Source organism: Simochromis diagramma, unplaced genomic scaffold (genome assembly GCF_900408965.1).
Source record: "Simochromis diagramma unplaced genomic scaffold, fSimDia1.1 OVJJ01000344.1, whole genome shotgun sequence".
NCBI lineage: Eukaryota > Metazoa > Chordata > Actinopteri > Cichliformes > Cichlidae > Simochromis > Simochromis diagramma.
This window is the reverse complement of record NW_024387375.1, coordinates 9,583,032-9,607,572: the sequence shown is the minus strand read 5'-3', so window position 1 is coordinate 9,607,572 and position 24,541 is coordinate 9,583,032. Positions and strand designations below refer to the sequence as shown.

Sequence of the window (24,541 nt, the reverse complement as noted above, 5' to 3'; positions counted from 1 at the left end):
GAATTTCTTCACTAGAAACAAACCACAGATCAAGTCAGAAATCCAGAGCTCTTTATGTTGTTATGGATGCACATATGGAAAAGAAATACAAACAATTAAAAAAAAAAAAATTGGAATCCCATCTGGTAGTACAATGTTTCTCTCTGTTACTTTTCCATATGGGTGGCCTCAGTGTGGAGTGGATTAAGAGCTGCAGTAGCAGAGAGATGTGATACTGTAACAAGAGATGTGGAGTTGTAACAAGAATGAAAAAGGAAGAGAGGTTCAAACGCAGCCTGTCTTCACTGCGCTGGACAGATGGATAATCCTCATGTGAAGTGGGCGTGAATGTTAGTTTGTTGGTATTGGAAAGTTCTGCAGATGAGTGTCTAATCAGACTGTTTGAGCAGTTTAGCGTTCAGAGAGATTTCTTTGAGGCCTCAGGCAGCAGTCGGTGACCACCGGTTCCTATGTGAAAATGAATATTACCTGACCAACTGTGAAGGGTTCTGGTAATCGTCGGTGTGAAATCAATTGCTAAAGCCTTAACCACGAAGGCCTAGAGACTTCCTAAGTGACTTCCTGGTAACCAGTTGGGGAGTGGTTTCTGGAGGTTGCCGTCACTAGTGTGAAATCTGTTGTAAAAGGGTATATGGTGCTGAACCGAAAACCTAATTGCAATTAGTAGTTAGCAGATTCCCAAAGTTGCCCATAGTTTGCATGAAGGTGTTGACTTATCTGCAAATACTTGCAAACTACTTGCCACAGTGAAACTGTGAAAAGTCCAACACAAACCAGAAATGGAGAATGTTGGCTTCAAAGTAAAAGTGCCATCCAGATCCACTGCAGCCTGTTGGTAAGAGTGAGAAAAAGAGAGCGAGGATGACTGTTCTTGATCTTTATGTGTTCATGACACAAGGTTGCTGATGCCAGTAATCTTGCCCATTTGTTTATTTTGCTTTTGCTGTTTCTTTATCTTTCCTTTATTTGCGCAAATTAAAGGCACAAATAGATAATAAAACTAAACCTGGACTCTCTTTATTAATCTACTCACTGCACGTCATGTACTACAAAACATGCTTAGTTCACTCCAGTTGAGACATTTAGGAGATAATGCTGTTTTTTTCTTTTTTCTTCATAAAAGAGTTATTCTCCCTTTCTTTATGAGGTTTTTAGACAGTGGATGCCAGGGGTCACTAGGCCACAGTCTCCCCCAGGACACAAGCTTGTGTGTCAGCTGGAGGGAAACAAATATCTGGTCCAGGAAACTAGAGAAAGAACTGTTCTTTGATGGCCTCAGTCACCATCTGTGAAAGGTGAAAAAAGCAAGATGAGAAAGAGAGATACAGGGTAATTCTGTTGAGTATGTTATAATGGGAGAGACAAAAGTAAAAGAGAGCTCAATAGCATGGTATTAAAAAAAGAGCACAGAAGGGATGTGTATATGTGTAAATGCAATTGGGTGTAAGGGGATTGTGGGGGGGCAATAGTTAGATTTAAAATAATTGAGAATCATAATGTAAGTGATGAAGGGTGAAGCATGGAGAGAGAGGGAAGTGTTGGTGATTTAGGATAACAAGGAGGAGATTTGTAAAGAGGAATGATATCAGATTTACATGCAGATCTGGAAGCTTGATAAAAAAGATAAAGGGAAGAAGGTGGCTTTGAGGATTGGAGTATTTACCTTGAAACTCAAACTGTCTTGACTGTATTTTAGTAGGGATTCTTTTATTAAGGCTACCCATCCCTACGAACGTAAACACAGGGACACGAGGACAGAGCGTTTGTGAGTCACTGTTACTGACACAGTGACCCAGTCTGGAAGATGTAGGTTACCCTTTCTTGTAGCCCTCAGGTTTCTCGGGAACTGACTCGGATTTACTGACACAAAGCCCGTCTATTGTCTTGTGCACTGATACCCAAACTAAACTGTAAAACATCCACTGTACAGAAATAAAAATCCAACCGCCCATCTTCACCATACGTTCCTTTTTCTTGCATAATGATAACAGTGAATGCATTTTCTGTCAAGTTGCAGATTTGAATGTATTTTATTTGTTATGAATTCCAAACATTAGACACTGTTTCTCTCATCTGAATGACTGGGTGCAAGTGAGCTGACTCAGTGCAGTTCACAAACTTGCTCCGATTGTAATTCATTTTATTCTAACAGTCTGCATGTTTCCTATAACATCAAAAGCATCTTCTCCGGGGATTTGGCAGGGATTCATTAATCAGACAATAGGAGCTAGATGGTCCTTAATTGTTCCCAGCTCCCCATTTTTGTGCTCTTGTGCTTTCAGGCTCTGCAGAAGTTAGCGAGTCAGTACCTAAAGAGAGACTGGCCTGGAATCAACCCTGATGACCAGAGAACAGACTATAGGTAGGTTTGTGTGTGTGCATATGACACAGAAAAATGCACATATTACATAAAATTAGGAGCTGGAAGCTACTTTGTCTTCTTGCATCATCTACAAATTTATGTCAGCTGCAGTGTTCACATGAAGGCTGAAATTATACTGTGCTGGAGTCGTTCAATATTCTAGAAAAAAATCGTCATGGTCTACAGCACAGTTATGAGTCATTATTTACTGTAACAGAGGCACTGAAATAGAAGACTTGAAGTTGGATCTAAGTTATTCTGACAAACAGAAATAATGCATTGCGACACAAATTTTCTCCCCTTGTGGTTCCCTGCTCACACAGTTTTTTTAAAACCCACATTTTAAAAAACGTGTCCAATATCCAAGCAAATGGATATTGGATTAATTAAATAATCCAGCTGCAGAAACTTTCCAGCACTCAGTGCTTTTTCTCTCCTACTAGGAATGTGTATGCAGTGTGGAGGTCCTATTTAGAAGGTACAGTCCAGGTGAGCCAGTCCAGGCTCAATGTATGCGACAATTACAAGAGTCAAGTATCAGAGCCCGCTAAGACTGTTAGACTGTACAAGGAGCAGCAGCTTAAAAAGGTCAGTTGGTCATTTTTATTCCTGAAGCAGTATTTGTGCTCTGTTGCTGCTGCATCTTTCCAATGTGCTTGCTCAGAGTTAACTTCATGTTGTTCTGCTTGTTCAACAAACATATGCCTGTTGTCTTTTTTCCTTTTCACAGACAATAGATCAGCTGAGCGGCATTCAAGCAGAGCTGCAGGAGTCAGTGAAGGAGTTGGCCAAAGCTAAGAAAAAATACTACGACTGCGAGCAGGTTGCCCACGCTATACGAGAGAAGGCCGACATCGAGGCGAAGTAAGTCTGCCGCAACACTGTGCACGTGTGTGTGTGTAGGGCTTTTCAGGTAGTTGCCAAGTCAGTTTTAGTGAGGGGATCTGGTGTCCCTGTTATGCTGTGGAGGGCACATATTTGCCTGGCACGAGTTGGGTCCACTTGCAAATCAATACAAAGCTGTTCAAATTTTTTATTGTCTTTGATTTTGAGCGGTGCAGTTACCAGATTTAGATGAAATCGGTTGCAAAGAGGATGCTGCACCAAAAAACTCTTTGTGATTGCTTTGATTGCTTGAGGGTTGTGTTTTGTTTGTATTGAAGACACTGATTTGTCAATTCATCTTATTGATGTGACCAACAGATTTCAACCAACTATTACTTTGATGGTTACCATTCAGTTCAATTCAATTGTATTTATCTAGCACCAAATCACAGCAACAGTTGCCTCAAGGTGCTTTATATTGTAAGGTAAAGACCCTACAATTATACAAAGAAAATATTCATACACTTTAATGCCAAAAGTATTCACTCCTCTGCCTTCATATGCATATGAACTTGAGTGACATCCCATTCTTAACCCATAGGGTTTAATATGATGTCAGCCCACCCTTTGCATCTATAACAGCTTCAGTTCTTCTGGGATGGCTTTCCACAAGGATTAAGAGTGTGTTTATGGGAACCTTTGACCAATCTTCCAGAAGCACATTTATGAGGTCAGAAACTGATGTTGGATGAGACGGGCCGGCCCGCAGTCTCCACTCATAATTCATCCTAAAGTTGTTCTGGCGGGTTGAGATGAGGACTCTGTGCAGGCCATTCAAGTTCTTCCACACCAGACTCACTCATCCATGTCTTTATGGACCTTGCTTTGTGCACTGGTGCGCAGTCATGTTGGAACAGGAAGGGTTCATCACTTCATGGCTCAGTTGCTGTCATTTCCAGTCGCTTCCACTTTGTTATAATACCACTAACAGTTTACTGTGGAATATGTAGTAGTGAGGAAATTTCAGTGCTAGGCTTACTGCACAGGTTGTGTCCTATCACGGTACCACTCTGGAATTCACTGAGCTCCTGAGAGCGACTCATTCGTTCACAAATATTAGTAGACGCAGTCTGCATGCCTAGAGGCTTGATATTATACACCTGTGGCCATGGAAGTAACTGGAACACCTGAATCCATTGATTAGGGTGAGCGAGGGAATACTTTTAGCAATATAGCGTAGATTGCGCCACACTTTTTAGCTTTAGTTCATTTCTGTGCAACCTACAGGTGACTGCAGCAAACTGATAGCAACGAAAGACATTGCAAGGTTTTCGGTGTGGCACCTCTTTGAGACCCATTTCACCTATTTACTGCCTGTGGGTCACTGAAGGATGTTTAGGCCTGTGTGAATAAAGCTCAAGAGAGCGCTTTACACAACCGTGTATCATAACACCAAAATGAGAGAAGAGTCCTCCTAAATATCAAGTCACACCCGAAGTCTACTGGTGGTAAATCCTGTCTCCCTACACTTGTCTTACTTAGAAACTTTATGTTGGATTTTTCTTTAATTTACCACACTTCTTGGTAAATATATAAAAATGGTGTGACTAAACAGATGGTCTCCATGGTGAGGGAGAATGCAATCAAGAGAGTGAAGCTGGTTAACCTCATAAGGAGAATGTGTGTGTGTTTTTGTTTGGAGAGAGATAAAGAAAGGGAAAAACATTGTCATCAAGGATGAAAGAAGCAATCAGTCATAAACATACACAGGTGTTTGAAAGAGAGAGAAAAAATACAGACGAAAAGACATGAAAACAACAAGAGAGGAACAGTAAAGAATAGTGTGGAAACATTGACTGACTGACTTTAGTTTTGATGAATCAGCTAACCACATCTAAACGATGTTAATTTGATATTATTAATTAATTTGAAGCATAGCTCCAGCAGATATATAGAGAGTAATGTTGATGTTGATTGAAAGCACTTTTTTCCTGTGACCCTGGTGTCTGTCCTTTACTTTTTTATTACCTTCCAAGCTTAAGAGGCTTTCTGATTGAACAGCCACCTGACCTGTTTCTGCTCTAAGAATTCAAATCTTGAAGCTTTGCAGTCTCACAATTAGTTCCAGAGTTTGATCTGGAGCTGATGAGTGTTGTTTTCCTCCCATCCCTTGGTAGCAGTAGCTATGGTGACATTTTCACTTCATTGAATTCTCAACCCTTGGTTTGCGCTCACATCGATTGGCCAATCTACTCTTTTCTGTTCTCTATCGCTCAGTAGAAAGTAGCAGCGATGGAAATAACTGTATCGCCTGTGTGCCATTATTGAAGAGTATGCACATGCGTGTGTGTTTGAGAGGATAAAAATGGCGAGGCACAAGGAACACACAGGAATAAATTGGTGTGAATGTTATTTTTAACAGCACTCGGGGTGTAAAGTAGGACTTAAGTAGAAGCATTTTACAGGTACTCTCGCGCGGGGAACTGGCAGAGAAAATTACACACTGAAGCATTTGCATCGGCGAGTGTTAGATTTAATCGAAATAAACATGCTTTTTTTAATGTTTTTGCGCTCATGCGCACGGATACACATGCCGGGAGGAGACAGGCTCTCTCTGTCATTGATACAAATGAGTGTCTGGATCAGGCTCACATTCATCACTGTCAAGTCTCGCTCTGCTCAGGCCAGGGTTCGTCTATAAAGTCTGGTCCGAATCAGAGGATGGAGATGTGGTAGAAATCCTTGGATCTTCCCTTCTGTCGTCTTTTACTTGACATGTTAAATTTAAAAATGTGAATACACAAAAAGTTTACAGTGTTTAAAAAAAATTAAATAAAATTAGATACTTATTATTGTTTTGTTTTTTGTCTTTTTCAGGTCTAAACTGGGTCTTTTTCAGTCAAGAATTAGTTTACAGAAAGCAAGTGTGAAGGTAAGAACCTGAAACATAACAGCGGCTTGTTTAGGCAGGGCTTTCAGATGTATTACTTTGAACAATTATTTAAAAACAAGTAGTAACACTATACACATTTTTTCTGTCTGTTTTTTGAAGTTGAAAGCAAAAAGAAGTGACTGTAACTCAAAGGCGACACAGGCCAGGAATGACTACTTGCTAACGCTAGCTGCTGCCAATGCTCACCACGATCGCTACTACCATACAGATCTGCTGCACTGCATACAGGTAAATATAGAAAGATGAAAGAAAGGAAATGAATGAGGTAAGTGGTGTGAAAGTGAAAACACAAAGCCAACATTAAAGACTCGAGATTTTAATGCTGTTGCAATATTTTGCTTTACTAGATCAAGTACTGACTTAAGAGCCTCCCTTGGATAATATCCGGAGGGATTTTTTTTTTTTTGGACGGGAATGAGGAAGCATTTTTCTGTTTTCAGAATATAAATTGGGGAGCTTTGAATCTAAGTTCCGTTTTGGGAAAATGTGTTCCTTTTATGAGTCCACAAAGTCAGACTCCCATTCACTGTCAGTGAAATAGCTGGTAGGGAAATATCACACACGAAAAAGTGTTGATTTCACAGTTTTGAGTCTTCAAAGAAAGTCGCAGCGTTGTGCGGATTTACGATTTGAAAGGGGCTTATGTGAAGAAAAGTGAGCCATGCTAATGTCAACTTAAACCAAATCATCGGTGGGCAGGAAATTATCATTTTCAGCCGATGGAATATCAAAAAAGACATTCTTTTGTCTTTGGTCTTTTATTTTAAACTGCTAAGATGATTGAATACAAAAGGTGGTTAAGCCCAGTCTTAATCAGACACAATAATATCTTGCTGAGCTGTTTCAGTTGTGATACTGCTTTAATTATGATCTGTATGAAAATACACAAACAAAAATCCCAGTCTGTAATTCACTTACAGCCTAGCTACTCTGTTGTACAAACATGGGCTAACATGCTCACAGATACAACACATAAAGTAAAAGTCTCGAAACATCATATGTTTCCTTATATTTTGCTTCCAACGAGCCAGAATTTCTTGGAATTTTTAAAGTGGTCTCGAGCAATAGTTCTCCAGGATGTCTGAAGGTCTTTTTCAAGTTTCTCTGGCTGCTTTTTCACAAATTTTCAGTCCATTACTTTTACTTGACCATTTTCATGAAACATTCAAGCACAAAACAGAACCTAACTCAAGGGATGAAAAGAAACCAATTTTTACATTTTTTAAGCAATTTGTTACTAGTAGTATGTCACAAAACATCATTTGTTCCAGTTTCTTGTGTTGAATCTATTAAAAATGCCAAAGATAACACAGACACGTTAGAGCATTTTTGCTCTAACAAGTGATTTCCAGAGATCTATTAGATGAAAACTTGGCATATCTCAGCATGGTGTGTCAAAACTGCCTATAGCAGATGAACAGTATCTGAAAGTTATTTCTTAAAGAAATGTGAAAAATCCAAACCCAGGACCTGAGAGATGCATCTGACACTTCAATTGGTCTATTCTCTACTGTTCACTAAAGCCTCAAAAGAAGTGTCTCAGTAGAAAGGGTGGCTGTCAACAAACATTGTTAAGGAAGGGAGAAAAAGCTGAGATGTGCCAAATTTCACAACAACTGGACTGAGAATCAGTAGTCCAGAGTGGAAAATGCACGACAGTGAGTGTCTACAGCCATCGGTAAAACTGTCATGGTTTGAAGCTGCATTTCAGCCAGTGGTGTTGGGTGTCTTGTTAAAATTTGTGGAATTATGAACATAGAAAAGCATAATGAGATTTTAACCCACTGTACAGTACTACCTGGAAAGCGTCTGATTGACAATTGCTTAATTCTTCAGCATGAAAAATCCTCAGGCGTGACTGATTATGGTAGTTCTGTTATAGACACACATTTTGGTCTGTTTTACATCTGCAGCTTTATTGCTCTTGTTTTTCTCATTTGTCTGACCATCAGTTAAATGGTATGTACTCAGGATTTCAATAGTATTAAATAAAATTTAAGTTTTTTTTCTTCTGTTTCTTGGCTTTTGACTCCTTGTTTATTTCTTCTCCTGTCTTCTTTTCTGTCTTCTCTCCTCACTCTCGCATGCTCTGCCTTAGGCGTGCATGAGCATCTATACTACGAGGCCATTCTGAATAATAGATCCTTAGCTTCTTGTGACAGAAGGACAGGACTGCAGGGAAATATGCACATACACAAATATGCGCATGAAAACACACACAGAGAATGAGGGACATTGCTAGAAGGAAGCAAGCTGTCTGTCCTCCCTCTCCTTCCTGTGCTGATTCATTTGTGGTGTTTACCTGAAAATATCAGCACTCGTGAATGTATGAGTTCTCTCTGCAGTTCAAGGAAGGCGTGAAATCTTTTCCATGAATGCATTCCTGTATGCTTTTGGGGCCTTTTCATCTCCATGTTCAACAGATATTGTAGTTATCCCATGAAATGGGAGATTAAATGAGTTATAGTGGTAAGAATCGGCTTCCTTCCTTCCTAGGTCATCTGAGAAACGAAAATGATTAAGTGTGAAATAGATGACTGAAGGATAATAGAATAGTTTCTCTGGGGATGATAGGTGAGGAGACTTGTAATTGATAGCCTTGTTTAGATCAAATCTTCCCTTCATAAATACTGACTGTACTGAGAGTTGTAGTGAGGCTGCGGTAATAACTTAAATCTTATAGGTGAGCCGTCCTTGTCAATGCGACAGCTGTAGTGAAAGGGCAGAGGAAGAACTGACTGCTCAAAGTCTCCCTCTGCTGTCAGCAGTATATGCTGTTATTAATGTCGGTCTTTAAAGTTGCCGGCTAGACATTGACACACACAACCACACACCCTCACACTTGCACCTCTGCTGCCCCGTCTGCTCCCCTGTGCTGCCCTTATTGTTCCAACTGATGCAGTCATTCAACCCAAACACAGACACACACACATAAACACACATCCACTGGCCATGGTATAGGGACGGACGGGGCTTTTTCTGGAAGCTGACTCACTTCATTTCAACACTACCGTAAATGGATGAAAAAAGGAGGGGAGGAAGAGAAGAAAGGGGGAGGAGGAAATGACCAGAATGATGAGGGAACATTTAGAGAGAAGTCAGCCAGCAACCCACCCTTAATGACATAATGTCCTTGTCAATATCCCATTGTTTTTGAGGCTGTGTTGTGTGTGAATGCTGTGGGTTGTGGATTTTATGTTGTTTTTTTAAATGTGTTTGTCTGTATAAGAAGGAGACAGACGTAGGTGTTAGCTGGAGGCTGCAGACTTGGCCTAAATGATCCGCTGGTTAGAATAGTGTGTGCACGTTTCTGAGACTTTGGCCAGAGGAGTGCGTGTATGTGTGTGTCTCTGAGCATTTGATCACTGATGTCTGTGTGTGTGTGTGCCTTCTCTGTGTTTTGTTGAATTGGAATCTGAACCCCTTCACCTTCCTCTGCAGCTGTGAGAACACCATCCAAAGAACACACTCACATACTCACTCACACACACACTCGTGTCCCATAAACACATTTTTTTCAGTAAGTCTCTCTTTTTTGCTCTCACCCACTAATACCTTTTATACCTTTTCAAAATGCTCTCCCTTCCCCTCTTCTTCCTCTCCTCCTCCCCTCCGTCAGCCCCGCTCTCTGTCTGTTTGGCAGCGTTGCCTACAGCTTGGCAGCAGTATCCCGGCTGCCCATAGAAAGGCTGTTCACTTGGACTGCATACTTCATTAAAATGTCTTTATATCCGTGCATCAGAAACGCTAATGTTAACAGTTGTTAAATAAAAACATCTGCGTGGTTTTGGGCCTTCCTGTGACTTTGTTCCCTCCCTCTCACCTCTTTATATTTTTCTCACCATCTTTCTCTTCACTTTTTCACCTCTTCCTTTTTTAGTTTAGTGTTTTTCATAAAATCCTTTTTAATGGCCCATGGAAACATGCCATATACTGCATTTAAAGTTATAATATACAGTACGCCATGGGAGGCGGCGATGCGAGTGAGGCGTGTTTGTTTGTAACAGAAGTGGGCTTTGCTATGCTGGACTCTATTTCTGTTCAATTTGAATGTATGTCCTGTATGTATTTTGCATGTTTTGGGGTGTGTTCTAGTGAAATTTATCATAAAATAAAGCTTGAAATTACCTTCCACACAAGAAGTTTCAGTTGATTTAGTCCTGCTACACAGTAGCTTATGCAATAACAGAAACAATCATTAACAGAGGAAATTGTCCCACCCAACAAATGCAACAAAAATAACACAAAAGCAAGGGAGCTGTCAATCAGTTATAGTGTAATCACTGGACTATGGACCTCAAATATGATTTTTTAAACATAGACGTGCATCAGTAGATTATGTAACAAAATCACAGTACATTTATGGCTATCTAAACACAAGATTTAATTTGAGTTTACGACAAACTAGCAACGCTTATTCACATTCTGTTCTTTTTGTCTATTTCTTAGTGTCTCCTCCTGATTCCCTTGTCCTCTCTGCTTTATTATTAAGGATTGTGGAATTACATTGAATTCATCCATGCTTCAGTGTAACCCCTGGTTCCTGTCTTTCTCTGTCTGTCTTCTAGGCCTTGGACGGCAGAATCTATGAGCACGTCAAAGACTACCTGGTGGCACTTTGTCGCACTGAGCTTGAGGCCTCCCAGGCTACACACAACACGTATCAGTTCCTTTTGGACAAATCCACCAGGGTGAGTCAGACAATACAAAAATATGCTTTTTGAATCTGTGGTAAGACATTTCTATGGAACCCACTGAAAGTGTTTTGACATTCAGCAGTTTTTTTCTTTCTGTGTGCATAATTTTTTATTTTATTTCTTGAATTTCTTTGTGTCTGTCTGCAGTTTAGTGGTTTGCACAGCCACCTCACAAGCAGATCTTCAGTTCTGTTGCAGAAGTAGGCACGGATCATTTTGGGGTTGTGTCAGGAAGGAAATCTGGTGTAAAAATCTGTCAAATCAAAGATAGAGCTACCTTCTGTTGTGACCCTGTGTGAATAAGGGAGCAGCTGTGTGTACCTTTTGTGTGGCATGATGAGGTTTCTATTCTACTTTAACTGTGCAAGAAAGACACAACACAGTGACTGTTTTTGATTAACGCAGCATGTACTCAAAGGCAAATTGTGAAATGTTAACTTCAGGACCCGAACGCATTATCAGGGGTTATTTTGCATGTTGCCATTTTACTGAATGTCACTGTATTTCAGGATTGTTTGCTCACCACATCGCTTCTAGCTGCTTCCTGTGTGGGACAGTTTCTCACTGGTTTCGGGTCTCATCCTAAACTACACTCACACTAGCTTTGGTTTGAATGTTTTGTCTTCAGAAACTCGACTTAACTTCTGAACCATATCCCTCTTGGACTGAAAAATGAATCCCTCTAAAGTCAAAATATGAACCCACAAATGTATGCATGAATATGAAACACTCACCCACTGTGGGCTTCAGATGCGGCAGTGGGAAAAAAATTGTCGTTTGCATCCTCGAAGGGAGCAGAAGCCTCGTCACACATGAAGTTCAACAGACTCTTGTATTGTCGGGTTTACACAGCACCAAACTTGCATGCAAAATGTACTGGATTAAAGATCTCCTTCTCTCTTTCTTTCAGATAATGCAGGAGTACAACCAGCAGTTGTTCATGCAAGAGAATCCGGTGTTTCACAAAGCGCACGACTTCCAGTTCCAGCCCAGTGAATGTGACACGGTGAGACTCACACAGCTACACACAGATCTCCTGGATTAATACTCATGTATCACTAGTACTTAGATTGTTTGTACATAAACCTGTTCACAGCAGGACTGTCACTCCACTTCACTTGCTGACTCACACACACACATACATACACACATACGCACAAACTCCCACACACAGACAGCAGCCAGCCATGTGGGCTTTCCTTTCATCCTGTGTTTTCTGTCCTCTCTAATATCTTATGTGTATAAAATGTTGCTTAAATCCTTAAGTTGAGTGATGAAACAGAATTCATTTACCGCAGTTCTGATTTAGAGAGTCACATTAAAACATCTGGGGCTGAGAGACCTGCCAAGTTAAAAATCCGTGAGCCAAAGCTGTGATCGCCCTTTTTTCTCTTGAGATATCTTTGGGCCTTTTGTTCCCAGACTTTGTGGATTTCTTTATGTTAACAGTTTCAGATGGAGTTGCCCAGTTAACTAATGTCTGCTGACAACGTGAAAGATGCATGAATCGGCTCTGTGTTCAGATGTTGCGTGTCCGTTGGGAGTGTATCTTTCTAGCCTGGGATTTTTTTTTGTCATTTACGCAAGCTAATTTAATCATTTAAATTCAATTGGTTGCTGAATGCTACAAATATTTTAAATTGTTGTCAAGTGATCACGGTCTGTGTGATCGGAATGGAGCAGTGGGAATCATGCTGTCTCCTCTCTTCTCCTCTTCGGGGACTTTTTAAGTCTTTCTGGCTAAAAAAAGAAATTGCTCTCACTGGACACTGTTTCTAATACCTTTCTAGAGTAGTATCCTTCTCTCCTGTGTCTGAGTCATATTGTGCACTCTCCTTTCTCTACATTTCTCTTTCTCTCTCTGGGTTCTGCCAGTTTCTCCTTGCCTCTGATCTTTTGCCTTGTTTCAAGTGTTCTAACAGTTTTCTCTGTAACAATGTTCTCTTCCTTCTTTGTGTCTTCCTGTTCCTGTTCAAGCTTTGCTAACAGTTTTTTCCCTAAACTTTTTTTCCACTAATCGCTCCTTGTGTTTGTCTGTCTGTGTGCTTGCACTGCTGCTCTTTGGGCGTGTGGTCTGCGGATGCCTGGATGTCTATTTGTGTGTGTGTGTGTGTGTGTGTGCCAGACTCTGAGCTCGGTGCAGCAGTTGGTGGACATTGAACCGTCGCCCGTCAGTGCCATGAGAATGACCCTGGCACAGGTAGTCTTAACTGTTGTCAGCATTCCTATCATACTTCTCAGACCATGGCTTATCTGCTTCATTCATACATTCTGTTTATACTGACTGCATCATTTACTGTAAGAAGCTTTCAGTCGGCCATGAGCCAAACAAAGCGTAATAATGCAGTTTAACTTAACACCTCAGGCTGTGGTTGATGTTTCAGCATGGCTCTGGAAAAATCTGAAACCTCATACACTCACAGGCTACTTTATTAGTTATACCTTGCTAGTACTGGATAATCAATCTCCTGTTTCACCACATCAAGTGCTCTATTGGATTGCAATCTGGTGACTGTGGAGTCCATTTGAGTACAGAGAACTCACCAGTTCTGTTCAAGAAACAAGTTTGATATTATTTGAGCTTTGTGACATGGTGCGTTATCCTACTGGAAGCAACAATACACAGTTAGGCTGAGGAATTCAAACAATGATCAGCTGGTACTGAGTGTGCCAAGAAAATATTGCCCACACTAACAGTTCATATAAGACAGAATGGATCCATGCTGTCATGTTGTTTACACCAAATTCTGCAATCTGACTGTTGCAGCAGAAATCACGACCATACCAAGTTTTTCCAGACTTCTATTGTCCAATTTTGGTGAGTCTGAGCCTCAGTTTTCTGTTTATAACGAGCAGGAGTGGCACCTGTTATGGCCTTCTGCTGGTGCAGCTCATCTGCTTTGAGGTTCATACGTGAGTTAAAGCAGTCTAGCCATTCTCCTCTGACCTCTGGCATCAAAAGGCATTTTCTCCCAGAGAACCGCAGCTCACTGGATATTTTCTCTTTTTTGGACAATTCTCTGTAAACCTTAGAGATGGTGGTGTGGGAAAATCCCAGCAGATCAGCAATTTCTGAAACACTCAGACGAGCCAGTCAGGGACCAACAACCACGCTATGCTCAAATCAGCTTCAGCCAGTCATTTTGACTATGTCTTCATGGCTACATGACTTAGCTGTTGCCATGTGATTGGTTAATTAGATATTTTTGTTAATAAACAGTTAAATAGGTGTACCTAATAAAGTGGCTGGTGAGTGTGTGTTCATAGGCACCCAACAGAGAAACCTTTTTAACCCACAAAAAAGACTTTGCCCTCACTGGTAGCAATCTTTCAATTTAAGTTATATTTCCTAGATTTCTAGCGCATGCTCGGAATGACCTGTTATAGTGAGAAAAAAAAAGACAGAAAAATACTTGAGTTTTCATAGTTATGCACACTATTTACGAATGTTGTCACTATGGATCTCCTTGCCTGTGATTATGATGCTTTTGATGATACTTTACATTATAATTTTCTTTAAAAACAACTGTAGTGTCAGTGAGCTGACACTTTTTCGACTCAGTGACATGACAAATCAATGTTAACACACATTAAATTAAACTTTGCTGAACTAGACGCCCAAGTATGACATGCTCTGTTTGGCAGGGACTTCTTCTGTGATCTAACTCTGATTGACAGGCAGACAGTTAGTCAGCTAGAATAACCTTTATATTCCAAGTATCTGGGAGAGCAGTGTGGGCCCATCCCTCTTTTAAACAGAAATTGTTTAAAAGTTGGTGCTCCAACTCTAACCAGTTGGAGCACCAAGTCTTCATACAGCATGGCGGTGAGGGTGAGCAAAGTATTATTGTGTGTTGGGAATAACTGAGAAAAGCAGCTGAGGATGGGCTCAAATCTGACAGCACACTATGTAGTGATAAAACCCAGAGCTCTTTTGTTATTACTGGAAAAGAGTCATGTCTTGTTAATAGTCATTAACACATCATTGTGCTTTATAAATGATCTGTTTTTATATGGCTCTCAGCTTTGTGGCTTAGGGAGGAGGTTGTTGATTTTGGCCTACAGCAGTCAGCACTTTAACCACAGACAATAAAACAATAGCGTATGGTTTGTTTGTTTTTTAGGTTCGATTTTCTCCTTTTACTGAAATACAGCGGAGGTTAAAGAACTTTCACTGCCCGACTTTTTATGTCCATCTGTCACCGTAACAAGACCGTGAGACACTCTGGGATAACCACACAAGTGGCTGCAGATAGGATTATGACATCATCCACATAGTTGGCGTGAGAACTAAAAATAAACATGACAAATATGTGGGAGTTTCTGAATTACATGTCAAGATTTTATCTGCTCAATGCGACTTTGCTTTTGTGCACCAATAGAATAATCAAACCAGAGAATAGAGCAGCAGCTGATGAAATTTTCTTATTTAATATCTAAAAAGGCCACAGTTCACCTGATTGTTACAACTATTCCACCTGACATAAACCTTGCAACGACAGCTGACTACACTGAGGTGGTTCAGCCATTACAGGTCTATTTAAAGAAGTTCTTTATGTTTCCTGCATTTTCTAGTTGCTTCATCATAATCAAGCAATGAAGGCACACTTGCACGATAGCTGAATACCTTTGGTGGCTTTGGCTTCTCATGACCATTGTCATGACTCATCTGATGCCGTAACCTTATGTCATCTTTTAAAATATCACCATACTGTCATCAACATCCTGAAAGCTGATGTGTCATAGTTTAGTGTAATTTTCCTTTACAAATTTGTTATGGGTTCAAGATGTAATCACTGGAAATTGAATGTTTCCTGATTTCCATTCAAAATCATGCTACGTATATCTTACATGTTGATTATTGAATTCTTTGTGTCTGCATGTGTAAGATAAGCCCATAAAACATAAAATATGAAATAATACTAAAGCTAACACTGCATTAAATTTACATGTTGTGAATGTAGACATCATATTGTGGTTTACAAGCAACTCTGTGGTTGTACACATACATTTTCTCTGTGCTATTTTAGGAGAACTCATTTCATTCTTTCACTTTTAACACGCATAAAAAAGCATAATCATAGGCAGGTATTTGCTGCAGTCTGAATGCACCGCTGCTGCTCTAATGCAAGTTGTGTAGAAACACTGGAGTCCTAGGCACCCACTGCTTTAAAACGCCATTAAAACACTTCACATAGAAATACTGCTGCCTTGGCTAATTTGTGATACATGTGCTGTTCAGCATGATGAATTTTATTAGTTAAGACAGCGATATGTTTCTAAAAACTGTAGAACAAGAGCGAGAGCCTTATTAAGAGAAAAACCTGTGCAAATGCATTAAATCATAGCAAGTCCTAGACCTTTTCTGACATTTTTTTCTTATAATAATATGTGTCTAAGACAAGAAATGTGTTCAGAATGAGTGAATAACCTGCAAGAAGACTGTATCTAAATGATGTGTCTGCCTCTTTAAGTCTGAAAAAGGTTTAGATTTTGATGATGACACCATTTTCCCTTATATGTCAGGTCAGTTGTTTATAGTTGTGCCTATTATGGCACCTACAGTCATTGCTAATGTTGTTATTTTCCAATTTATTAAATGATTTAATAAAATAATATTTCACCTTTGTCCATAAAGGCATTTAGAGTGCAGGTTGATTGATCTGTTTGGGTGTAACGAGATAATCAGTGTGCAACAGGAAGATACAAAAGTGATGCAGAAAGTCACATGACTCACATGAGCACTAGAATTTATTTGCAGTATGAACAGTCATGTGAAAGGGAGTGGATCTTTTTTTATTTCAAAGATTTTATGTATTATGACATCATAATAAATGATCTGATCCTTACCAGGTTCTAAAATTATTTAAATACAATACCTCAGATGAGTACTCGCCCTCATTCATCAGCTTGTAGATCCACCTTTTTCAGCAATAACTTGAAGTAGTCATTTTCTGCATGCCATTTATCAGTCTCTCCTGTCACTGTGGAGGAACTTTGCAGGTATTTGCACATATCTCTTTCATCATTGTCCTGTTGTATGGCCCCATTTCAGCCAAATGTAGTAAGCTACTAGACAGATGGGCTCAGATTTGACTCTAGAGCACTTTGGTATACAGAGGAATTCATTATCGACTAAGTGCCTGCAAGGTGCCCAGGTCCTGTGGCTACAACACAAGCCCAAATCTTCACTCCTTCACCACCGTGGTGGACAGTGGGTATGAGGTTTGTGCTGTTATGCTGTGTTTGGTTTCATGCTTGGTGTGCATTATGGCCAAACATCACCACTTTGGTCTTCGTCCCAGAAGTCTTGTGGGTTGTTCAGATGCAGCTTTACAAACCCAAGCTGTGCTAACATGTTGTTTTTAGAGAGAAGAGACTTTTTCCTGGCAACCCTTCCAAAGTTATATTTGTTCACTTTTATTATTGTACTGTCATGAACTTTAACATTTAACATGCTAACTGAGGCCTGTAGTATCTGAGATGTAGCTCTTAGGGTTTTTTTGCAGTTACTTTGAGCATTGCACGGTCCGACCTCGGTGGGAATTTGCTAGGACATTCTAGCTGATTGAACTATCTTGAATCTTTTCCAGTTGTGAATAATCCTTTTCTCTGTATAATAATGGAATTGAAATTGTTAGAAATTGACCATATACACATTCTCAAAGAGATGGGGAGCAAGAATTGCTTCTTGAGGATCATTGCTGATGTTTTCCTCCTTGGCATCGTGTTACGCACACCGACAGAGTGACAAAACTTCTGCTCTTATAGATGTGCTTACATTTGCTAATGATCGGATAATAATTTGCATTTAATTAGGAACTCCTGGCTGTTACTTACCCTCGTAACTCCTGTGGAAGCAGTAGGGGTGTACTTAGGTTTTCCACACTATTTCTACGTTTTCGGTTTAGCTTTGTCTTTCGAGATGTTTTGTGTTTCATCTGAGCTTGTATTTAAGACCTGGTAAGGATCAGATGATTTTTTTTTTACTGTTCACATAACTGTAGATGCTGGCAGACTATCTGAAATTCTAATTTAAGGAAATTGAGATGCAGGTTCGTGACATGTCATATTCGAGCCACTGTTCTAATCGAGTTTCCTGCCCTCTCCCTTAACTTGCTGCAATTCTCCTGTGCCTGAATGTAATTAAGCTGTAAATCTCCCATGTAATACACTTGGTTTCACACCTATACTTAGCCAGATTTATGCCCTATTGTTACAGAATCAGCACATAATTAATAGAGATGATGTGCATGAAAAGGTATAATTATAATATTGTGTACTTTAGCTGAGGCTAACAGACTTTTATTATCAGATTATGGGAACTCAAACCTCTCAGGTCTGTGCAAACACAGCACTGACGACGAATGTCTATACATGGAAGTCTTTGCAAGATATTTTGCATTGATTTCGATGTGAGTTATCACGAGGGAAGCTGGAGTGGGTCATTGTTAAATTACTAGAAAGTATCCTTTTTGTTTTTCAGCCCCTGCTATGATGCATTTATAATCGATAGAAATGAAAAGATCAAATCTGAGTCATATTTGTAAACAAGTAACCAAAAACAGTCTTTTTTTCAGGGTTTCTTTGGACCATGGCAGACAGCTGTATAATTTGATTACTGAGTCATGTTTTTTGGACAACAATAGCAAATAATTATGATTAAACTGAAAAATCTGGCTTTAAAAATGCAAATATGTTTCTATGAAATCAGCATCAGTTGTTTAGAGAAGACTGAATCAAATTAAATGATGTTTTTGTTTTCTTTATTAAAATATTAAGAAATATTTCATCCAACATAGTTAATCTGGATATTGTGGGTGTGTTATTATCAGAATTTGATAGAGTGGCCAAAGAACCTCCCAGCTGTCACCAGATTTTCATTCACATACTGCTAAATGATGCATGATGGGCAGAAGTATGCAACATGACCTTTTCCCAGCGAATCCCCGCCCACTTTAAAGCAGTGACAAAGAACAGAAAGAGAGAAAAAAAATAGAAATCTTTCATGTGAAATAAGAAAAGCTCTTTGTTAAGTGCATGAGCTCAGGATTCACTTTGGCTGCATGGTTATAATTGATGTCATATGTTTAATTGGAAGGCCATGCAGATTCCTTGACTGACCCCGCGTGTTTTCTGTAGTATATTTTTTTTTTAAAAAAGCAACAAAATAAAGTCACATGCAAAAAGTGCTGTCAACACGCACCTCCTCTTCTCTCACTTTGTAGTACACAGAAAAACACACACATGGTGTTTCACATGTGGTTTTAATAGCAGCTTTTTGTTTCATAAGGTAACAACAGAGCATCGCAACACACACTGTATTAATTACTTGCTATGGAAACAATGTTGCTTTCTTTAGCTTAATTAACAGCCTCTGCGTATTGCACACCTTGAGCTGTTGTTTTTGACACTGTATTTTTGTGTGTTTGCCTGCTGCTGTGGCGTGTCTCTGTGCGGCTGTGTGTGGGATATTAGAGTCGTCAGCTGGAGTCGGAGTCGGGGACGACAGAGGAGCACAGTCTGAACAAGGAGGCCAGGAAATGGGCAACCAGGGTGGCCAGAGAGCACAAGAATATCATTCACTACAAGCGAGTAAGAGGGACACACACACACACACGTACAGACACACTCACAAACATTTGTTGCACGTTTTAGAAATGCAACATGTGAATCTTAATCAGGTTAATTTTAAAGTGCACGCACATTCCTGTTCTAATCACGCTCTCTGTTTGTGTGTGTTGTTGTCAGTCTCTGGAGGAGTGTGAGAGCCACGGCTTGCCTCCCACAGAGCAGGGAAGATTAGATCTGGAGATGAAGATCGAAGACACCAAAGAAAACATGCGCAAAGCCGAGGTGTGTGACTCAGATCGTCAACGTTTACTGCTGTCTCAGGGTCTGTGTTTAAATATAACCCTGTGCGTATGGTGTTTGCACTTTGTTCCCATCTTCATGTAGCTCACTTTCCCAGTGCTTCATTTTCATCTCGTAGTCTAAAGGCACGCAAGGTCAGGTGAAGCGAAAACACCAAAATGTGGGTGAATGCAGCGTGTCAGTTGTTCTATCCTGTCAAAACCTGGGCGCCGCATGGAGCTACAAGGATACAGAGAACAGATGAATAGATGATCCTTTTCCAACAAATGTTCAGAACACAAACTTTGGAAATACAGCGTGAATTTATTTGAGTACTTATTATGGAGCGGCCTGTCACAGAACGTTTTGCAGTATGTGCACTAATGCTGACACATAAAGGAACGAACAGGAAAAAAACGTTTCCAAGAGAGTCTGCCTTGGATAGCAACATGAGATTTATTTTTATAGAAGTAAGAAAAAAGAGAAGGAAAAAATCTGTGATGCGATATTGATATCAAAAATAAGCAGATGTTATTTTCTGTGTTATTACTGTTGTGTACGGGAAGCTTATTTTTCATTGTTTTAATAGGTCTCTAATGAATGGCTAATGTTTGTTGTTCTGAAACACCATGAAATCTGTGGTACACATTTACATAGAAGTACTTAATGTTGCATATCGTTGTAAACGAGTTGAAGTGCTGCCCACTCTTTGGGCCGATGTATTTTGAATTGAATGAAGAGTGAAATTGGCCGTATGCTCTCACTCTGCACAGCTTCTTTGACGTAGCAGGGTATATTTTAACAAGCATGGCCCACGAGTTATCGTCACACTTTTGCCAGCATAAGATGTGACAGATCATTTATGTTATTCACCTACACAAATCTGAAAAAACTAATTAATTACATCCTTGATGTATGTCATAGCTTACAGTTACATTTCTCTTAATATCCCACTGTTACTGCATGCAGGTATGACGCATTGTAGGTTAAAAACAGCTGTAATGTTTTAGATTATTTTATTATATTATAATGAAAATGTTGATACAAGGTCAGATGATCACATATTTTTATTGGTTCTTTGACCACTTTCTCCTCAGGCTTTCAATCCACATGTACCTCTTTCTGTTTCCATCCTCCCACTCTTTTCCCTCTACACACCCTAGCCAGATACTTATTGATTGCGCATCGATTCCCACAGATTGAACCTGTCAACACTCAATGAGATCACTGCACCGTGCGCTATCCTTCTCAGCGTAATCCTCTCCGTTCGCTCCCAGAAGTCTATATTTCTATTCATTCTGCTTTTCAGCTTCATTGCATTTGGCTCATTCTCTATCTAACTTCCTCTTTGGCTCCACACTACCTTTGTTATCAGGCTTTTGCATATTTGGCACCCTCTGCTGTCAAGTTAAGAAACATTTGCTTTGTTGTCATGCATTCGAATAATTTAGCAGCTATCAGTAGCTTGTGATCTCACTTCCCTCAAAATAATTAGAGAATCTTTTCATAGCAAAGTGCAAACATGTGTCCACGTCACCTTTTTTTTCTGTGCTTCATCCTCTGTCTTTCTCTCGTGCTTCCCTTTAATTTCTCTTCTAGACCAGCATTACCTTGACTAAGATGGTGAATATTTTATGAGCTCTTTGATACTAATGGCTTTATCACAGAGCTCTTATCACAGATTTATAAAGGGAGTGAAAGCAGGACAAAAGACATTATGTAGGTTTGATGGGAACATTAGCTGTATTTTTTGTATTATTGATGGGAGCATTATCTGTATTATCTGTGAATTAGCTCCATCTTCCTTCCATCAAGCCATTTTCCAGTAGCAATATCAATCACAAAGCCAAGCCAGGCCTATACATTAGTTACACTACCCAAAAATATTAAGGGAACACTTGGTCATCACAGTATAACAGGAAGTCGGTTAGACTTCAGACTTCATATCAGTGTGTCAGGATAGGAAGCATAAACTGGTGCAGGTGAGTGACAACAGGTGTGCTAGAGAGGCAACACTAAGACAACCCCTTATCCCCCCTCGACAGCCAACACAACAAACACTAGGCAGACTTTTGCAACAGCAGCTGGACTACTGAGCAGTCAATTCACAGGATATATGGGTTTTGAAAACAACTTCTCAGGGTTACAGGCTGCTGTTTCTCTTCAAGGCCACACCCTTTTCAGCAGCCAGTAGTGCAACCAGGTATACAGATGTCATTTGTCTGTGATTTCTGTGTTTCGCCTTTCGGGGACTGGTGTATCAGTTTACCCCCTTAAACCTCTCCCTCACCTTACAAGCCGCATGAGTTCAGCCCTGAGATTATTAAGTCTGTCAGGTATAATGATAATACCTTACCTTGATCTTTGGATTTGTGCCTCATCGTGCAACAAGGGTGAACAGGTAACAATCCAGTTTACCACCTCGAGGCCTTGGGGGGATGTCGGTCATTTGGGACAAAAGCTCCCTACGTCCAACACAGCAGACCAACTTCAACAAGTTGTCTCTAGATTCTGCATCCATGATGGGACGGTCAACTCGAGAGGGACTGGAATTCAGGCTCTGCTCGAGTCCTTTCAGCTCAGGGTAAGAGTGGCTGTTCAAACATGGCTGAAGCTGCTAGAGATGCTTACAGCAGCCTTTGAAGCCTGGCCATCTGAGGGTTCATCTGGTAGCAGTATGGGTAAACCATGACCATATCAAGAGTTGGTCCCTTAGCACGCATTTTTGGGTAATGCAGTTTCCGCATGGTGCCAGGAGTCTCCTCCCCCCTTAGATCAGAGTGGAGGATGCAGTGGATTTTTTTTCCACTAAGTGAAATCTATGCAGGGACATCCTGGGCAGCGTCTTGCACGTCTAAATGTCATTAGCTTAGTAACTTAAGTTTTTTTGTGATGATCAGTTGTTCCCTTAAATATTTAAGTGCTGCATTTCTGAGGAATTTGTGTTTTTCTGGCTAAGCAGTCTCTACGTCACAAGCAGACTATCTGGTATGCCTGCTTAAGCATGCACGATTACAATCAGTCAGTAATCAAGACTGTTATTATTTACTGTAGTTAAAGCTGTGGTTTAAAGCCAGTGTTTAGAGTTAAAACAACAACTGTTGAAATGCTTATTGAATATAAAACTGCAGGTGAAACTGTGTCGAAAATAGAAGTTGTGAATTTGAGATAAAACATTATAGCTGCTTCTAATTTTAATGTAAAGTCTGAAAATGTCAGCAAGTTTCTGTTTTTTTTTTGTTGTTGTTGTTTTACAGTTTTCTATGAGCTTTTTTTTTTTATCATAAACATGAAGCAAAAACCAGATATGTAAATTTGTTGGCCCACGGTTTTAGCCAAATCTTTAATTAAATATGTTAAAAGGCCAAGGGAGGCTGGGAGGTTTATATTGACAGGATTATGCATTTTAGCTGTGTGGACATGATTGGAAAAAGCAAGGCAGAGTTTTTTTGTTTGTTTGTTTCTATGATGGTCACAAAAAACTATACAAAATGAAACGCCTCATGATAAAAGACAAGTGAAGATGGTCAAAATATACAATTAAATGCGTTATATATTCTTTTATAAATGATATAGTATGCCCCAGGCTAGCCTGTAATGCGCTGCTGAAGCTAATTAATAAAACAACATGTTCCCAAGATCAGATATCAGGAGAAAACACAGCACTGGGATGAAGGGAACACTTTTGATCTCATTAATTTGTCAGAGAGAGGCACATGGCAGTTGTATTGCATATGCCGTAGGAGATACATACTGTGTGCAGGTCATTCGGACTGAAGCTAATCAGATTAAGATTTTCTCCAATTTCTCTTAATGGAAAATCCTAAATTTTTAAAGCTACCAGCTCTTTTATGCTTTGAAGTACAAAATCTAAAATTCCTTTATTTAAAATAAACGATTATGGGAATTTTTGCTGCTTTCCTATTTATGAGAAGCTCTCAGAGGGGGTGGGAGTGAGAACAGCTGAGGCAAGGGGCTGTTTCCATACGTAGCTGTCGGAGGCTGTTCTCAAACTGCCTCCACTAGACAATCTGGCCTCGTTGACTCACAACATCAGAGCAGGGAGTAGGTTGTGCTCTCAAAAGTATTTCACTACAAGCAAGCAAAACTAACAAGAGTTGGAAAGTTGACTGAGTGGATCTGCTCATATTTTTCTACACTATGTGTATTGACATGTGAGCACAATTGAATAAATAGGGCATAGACACAGCCATGAGTCTCAGCAAACCAACACAGACCAGTTGGTTTGCTGAGATGATGACAGAATGCACTGTGAAAACTTACAGTACATATAGGGAGTGATTGCAGTGGTCCCACTGTGCCCTTTATAGTTTAAATAACTCTTCTTTGCTGTTTGTCTATCACAAGGAGCTCACATACCACATTATTGCTTTTATCAGCATAGCTGCTGTTATGTGTTTAGATGCTTGTTTGTAGCACCTTTTATATAACACAGTTTGACTTCCGTAGAGGTCTTTGCACAAGACGTGAACCCAGAATCCTTAATAATTCAATCATAAATCAATAATTGATTTACAGCTGGACTCCTGATGTTCAGTTCTGCTGGCCAGAGTACTAATGAGCTCATGTCACGGCGAGGTGTCTGTCTGTTCATCCACAATTCACAAAAATCGCTGCTTCTCCTCAGGTATAATAATAACTTGCACACAATGATCAGCCGAGTCTCCACCCAAATTGTGCTCAAGGTCAAGGTGACATTTGTCATTTTATTGACTTTTATGGGCTTTTTATCGTGATGGATTGTGATCCAGATGATCTGCTAAGCTACTGATGTTCCCTGCGAGTTTTCTATCTATCTATGCTCCATCTATTTTTCTATTTCTTTCAGTT

General features: G+C 39.9%; 1 protein-coding gene across 1 annotated transcript in view; it reads left to right on the top strand.

Annotated features, from left to right (window-relative positions):
- Window positions 1–24,541, top strand: part of LOC120719447 (F-BAR and double SH3 domains protein 2-like) — a 66,571-nt gene that overhangs the window by 25,254 nt on the left and 16,776 nt on the right. The window contains 9 exon segments of the mRNA XM_040008606.1: window positions 2,283–2,362; window positions 2,806–2,950; window positions 3,093–3,226; window positions 6,065–6,119; window positions 6,240–6,368; window positions 10,709–10,831; window positions 11,748–11,843; window positions 19,316–19,432; window positions 19,589–19,693. Of these exon segments, the coding sequence (XP_039864540.1) occupies window positions 2,283–2,362; window positions 2,806–2,950; window positions 3,093–3,226; window positions 6,065–6,119; window positions 6,240–6,368; window positions 10,709–10,831; window positions 11,748–11,843; window positions 19,316–19,432; window positions 19,589–19,693 (984 nt within the window).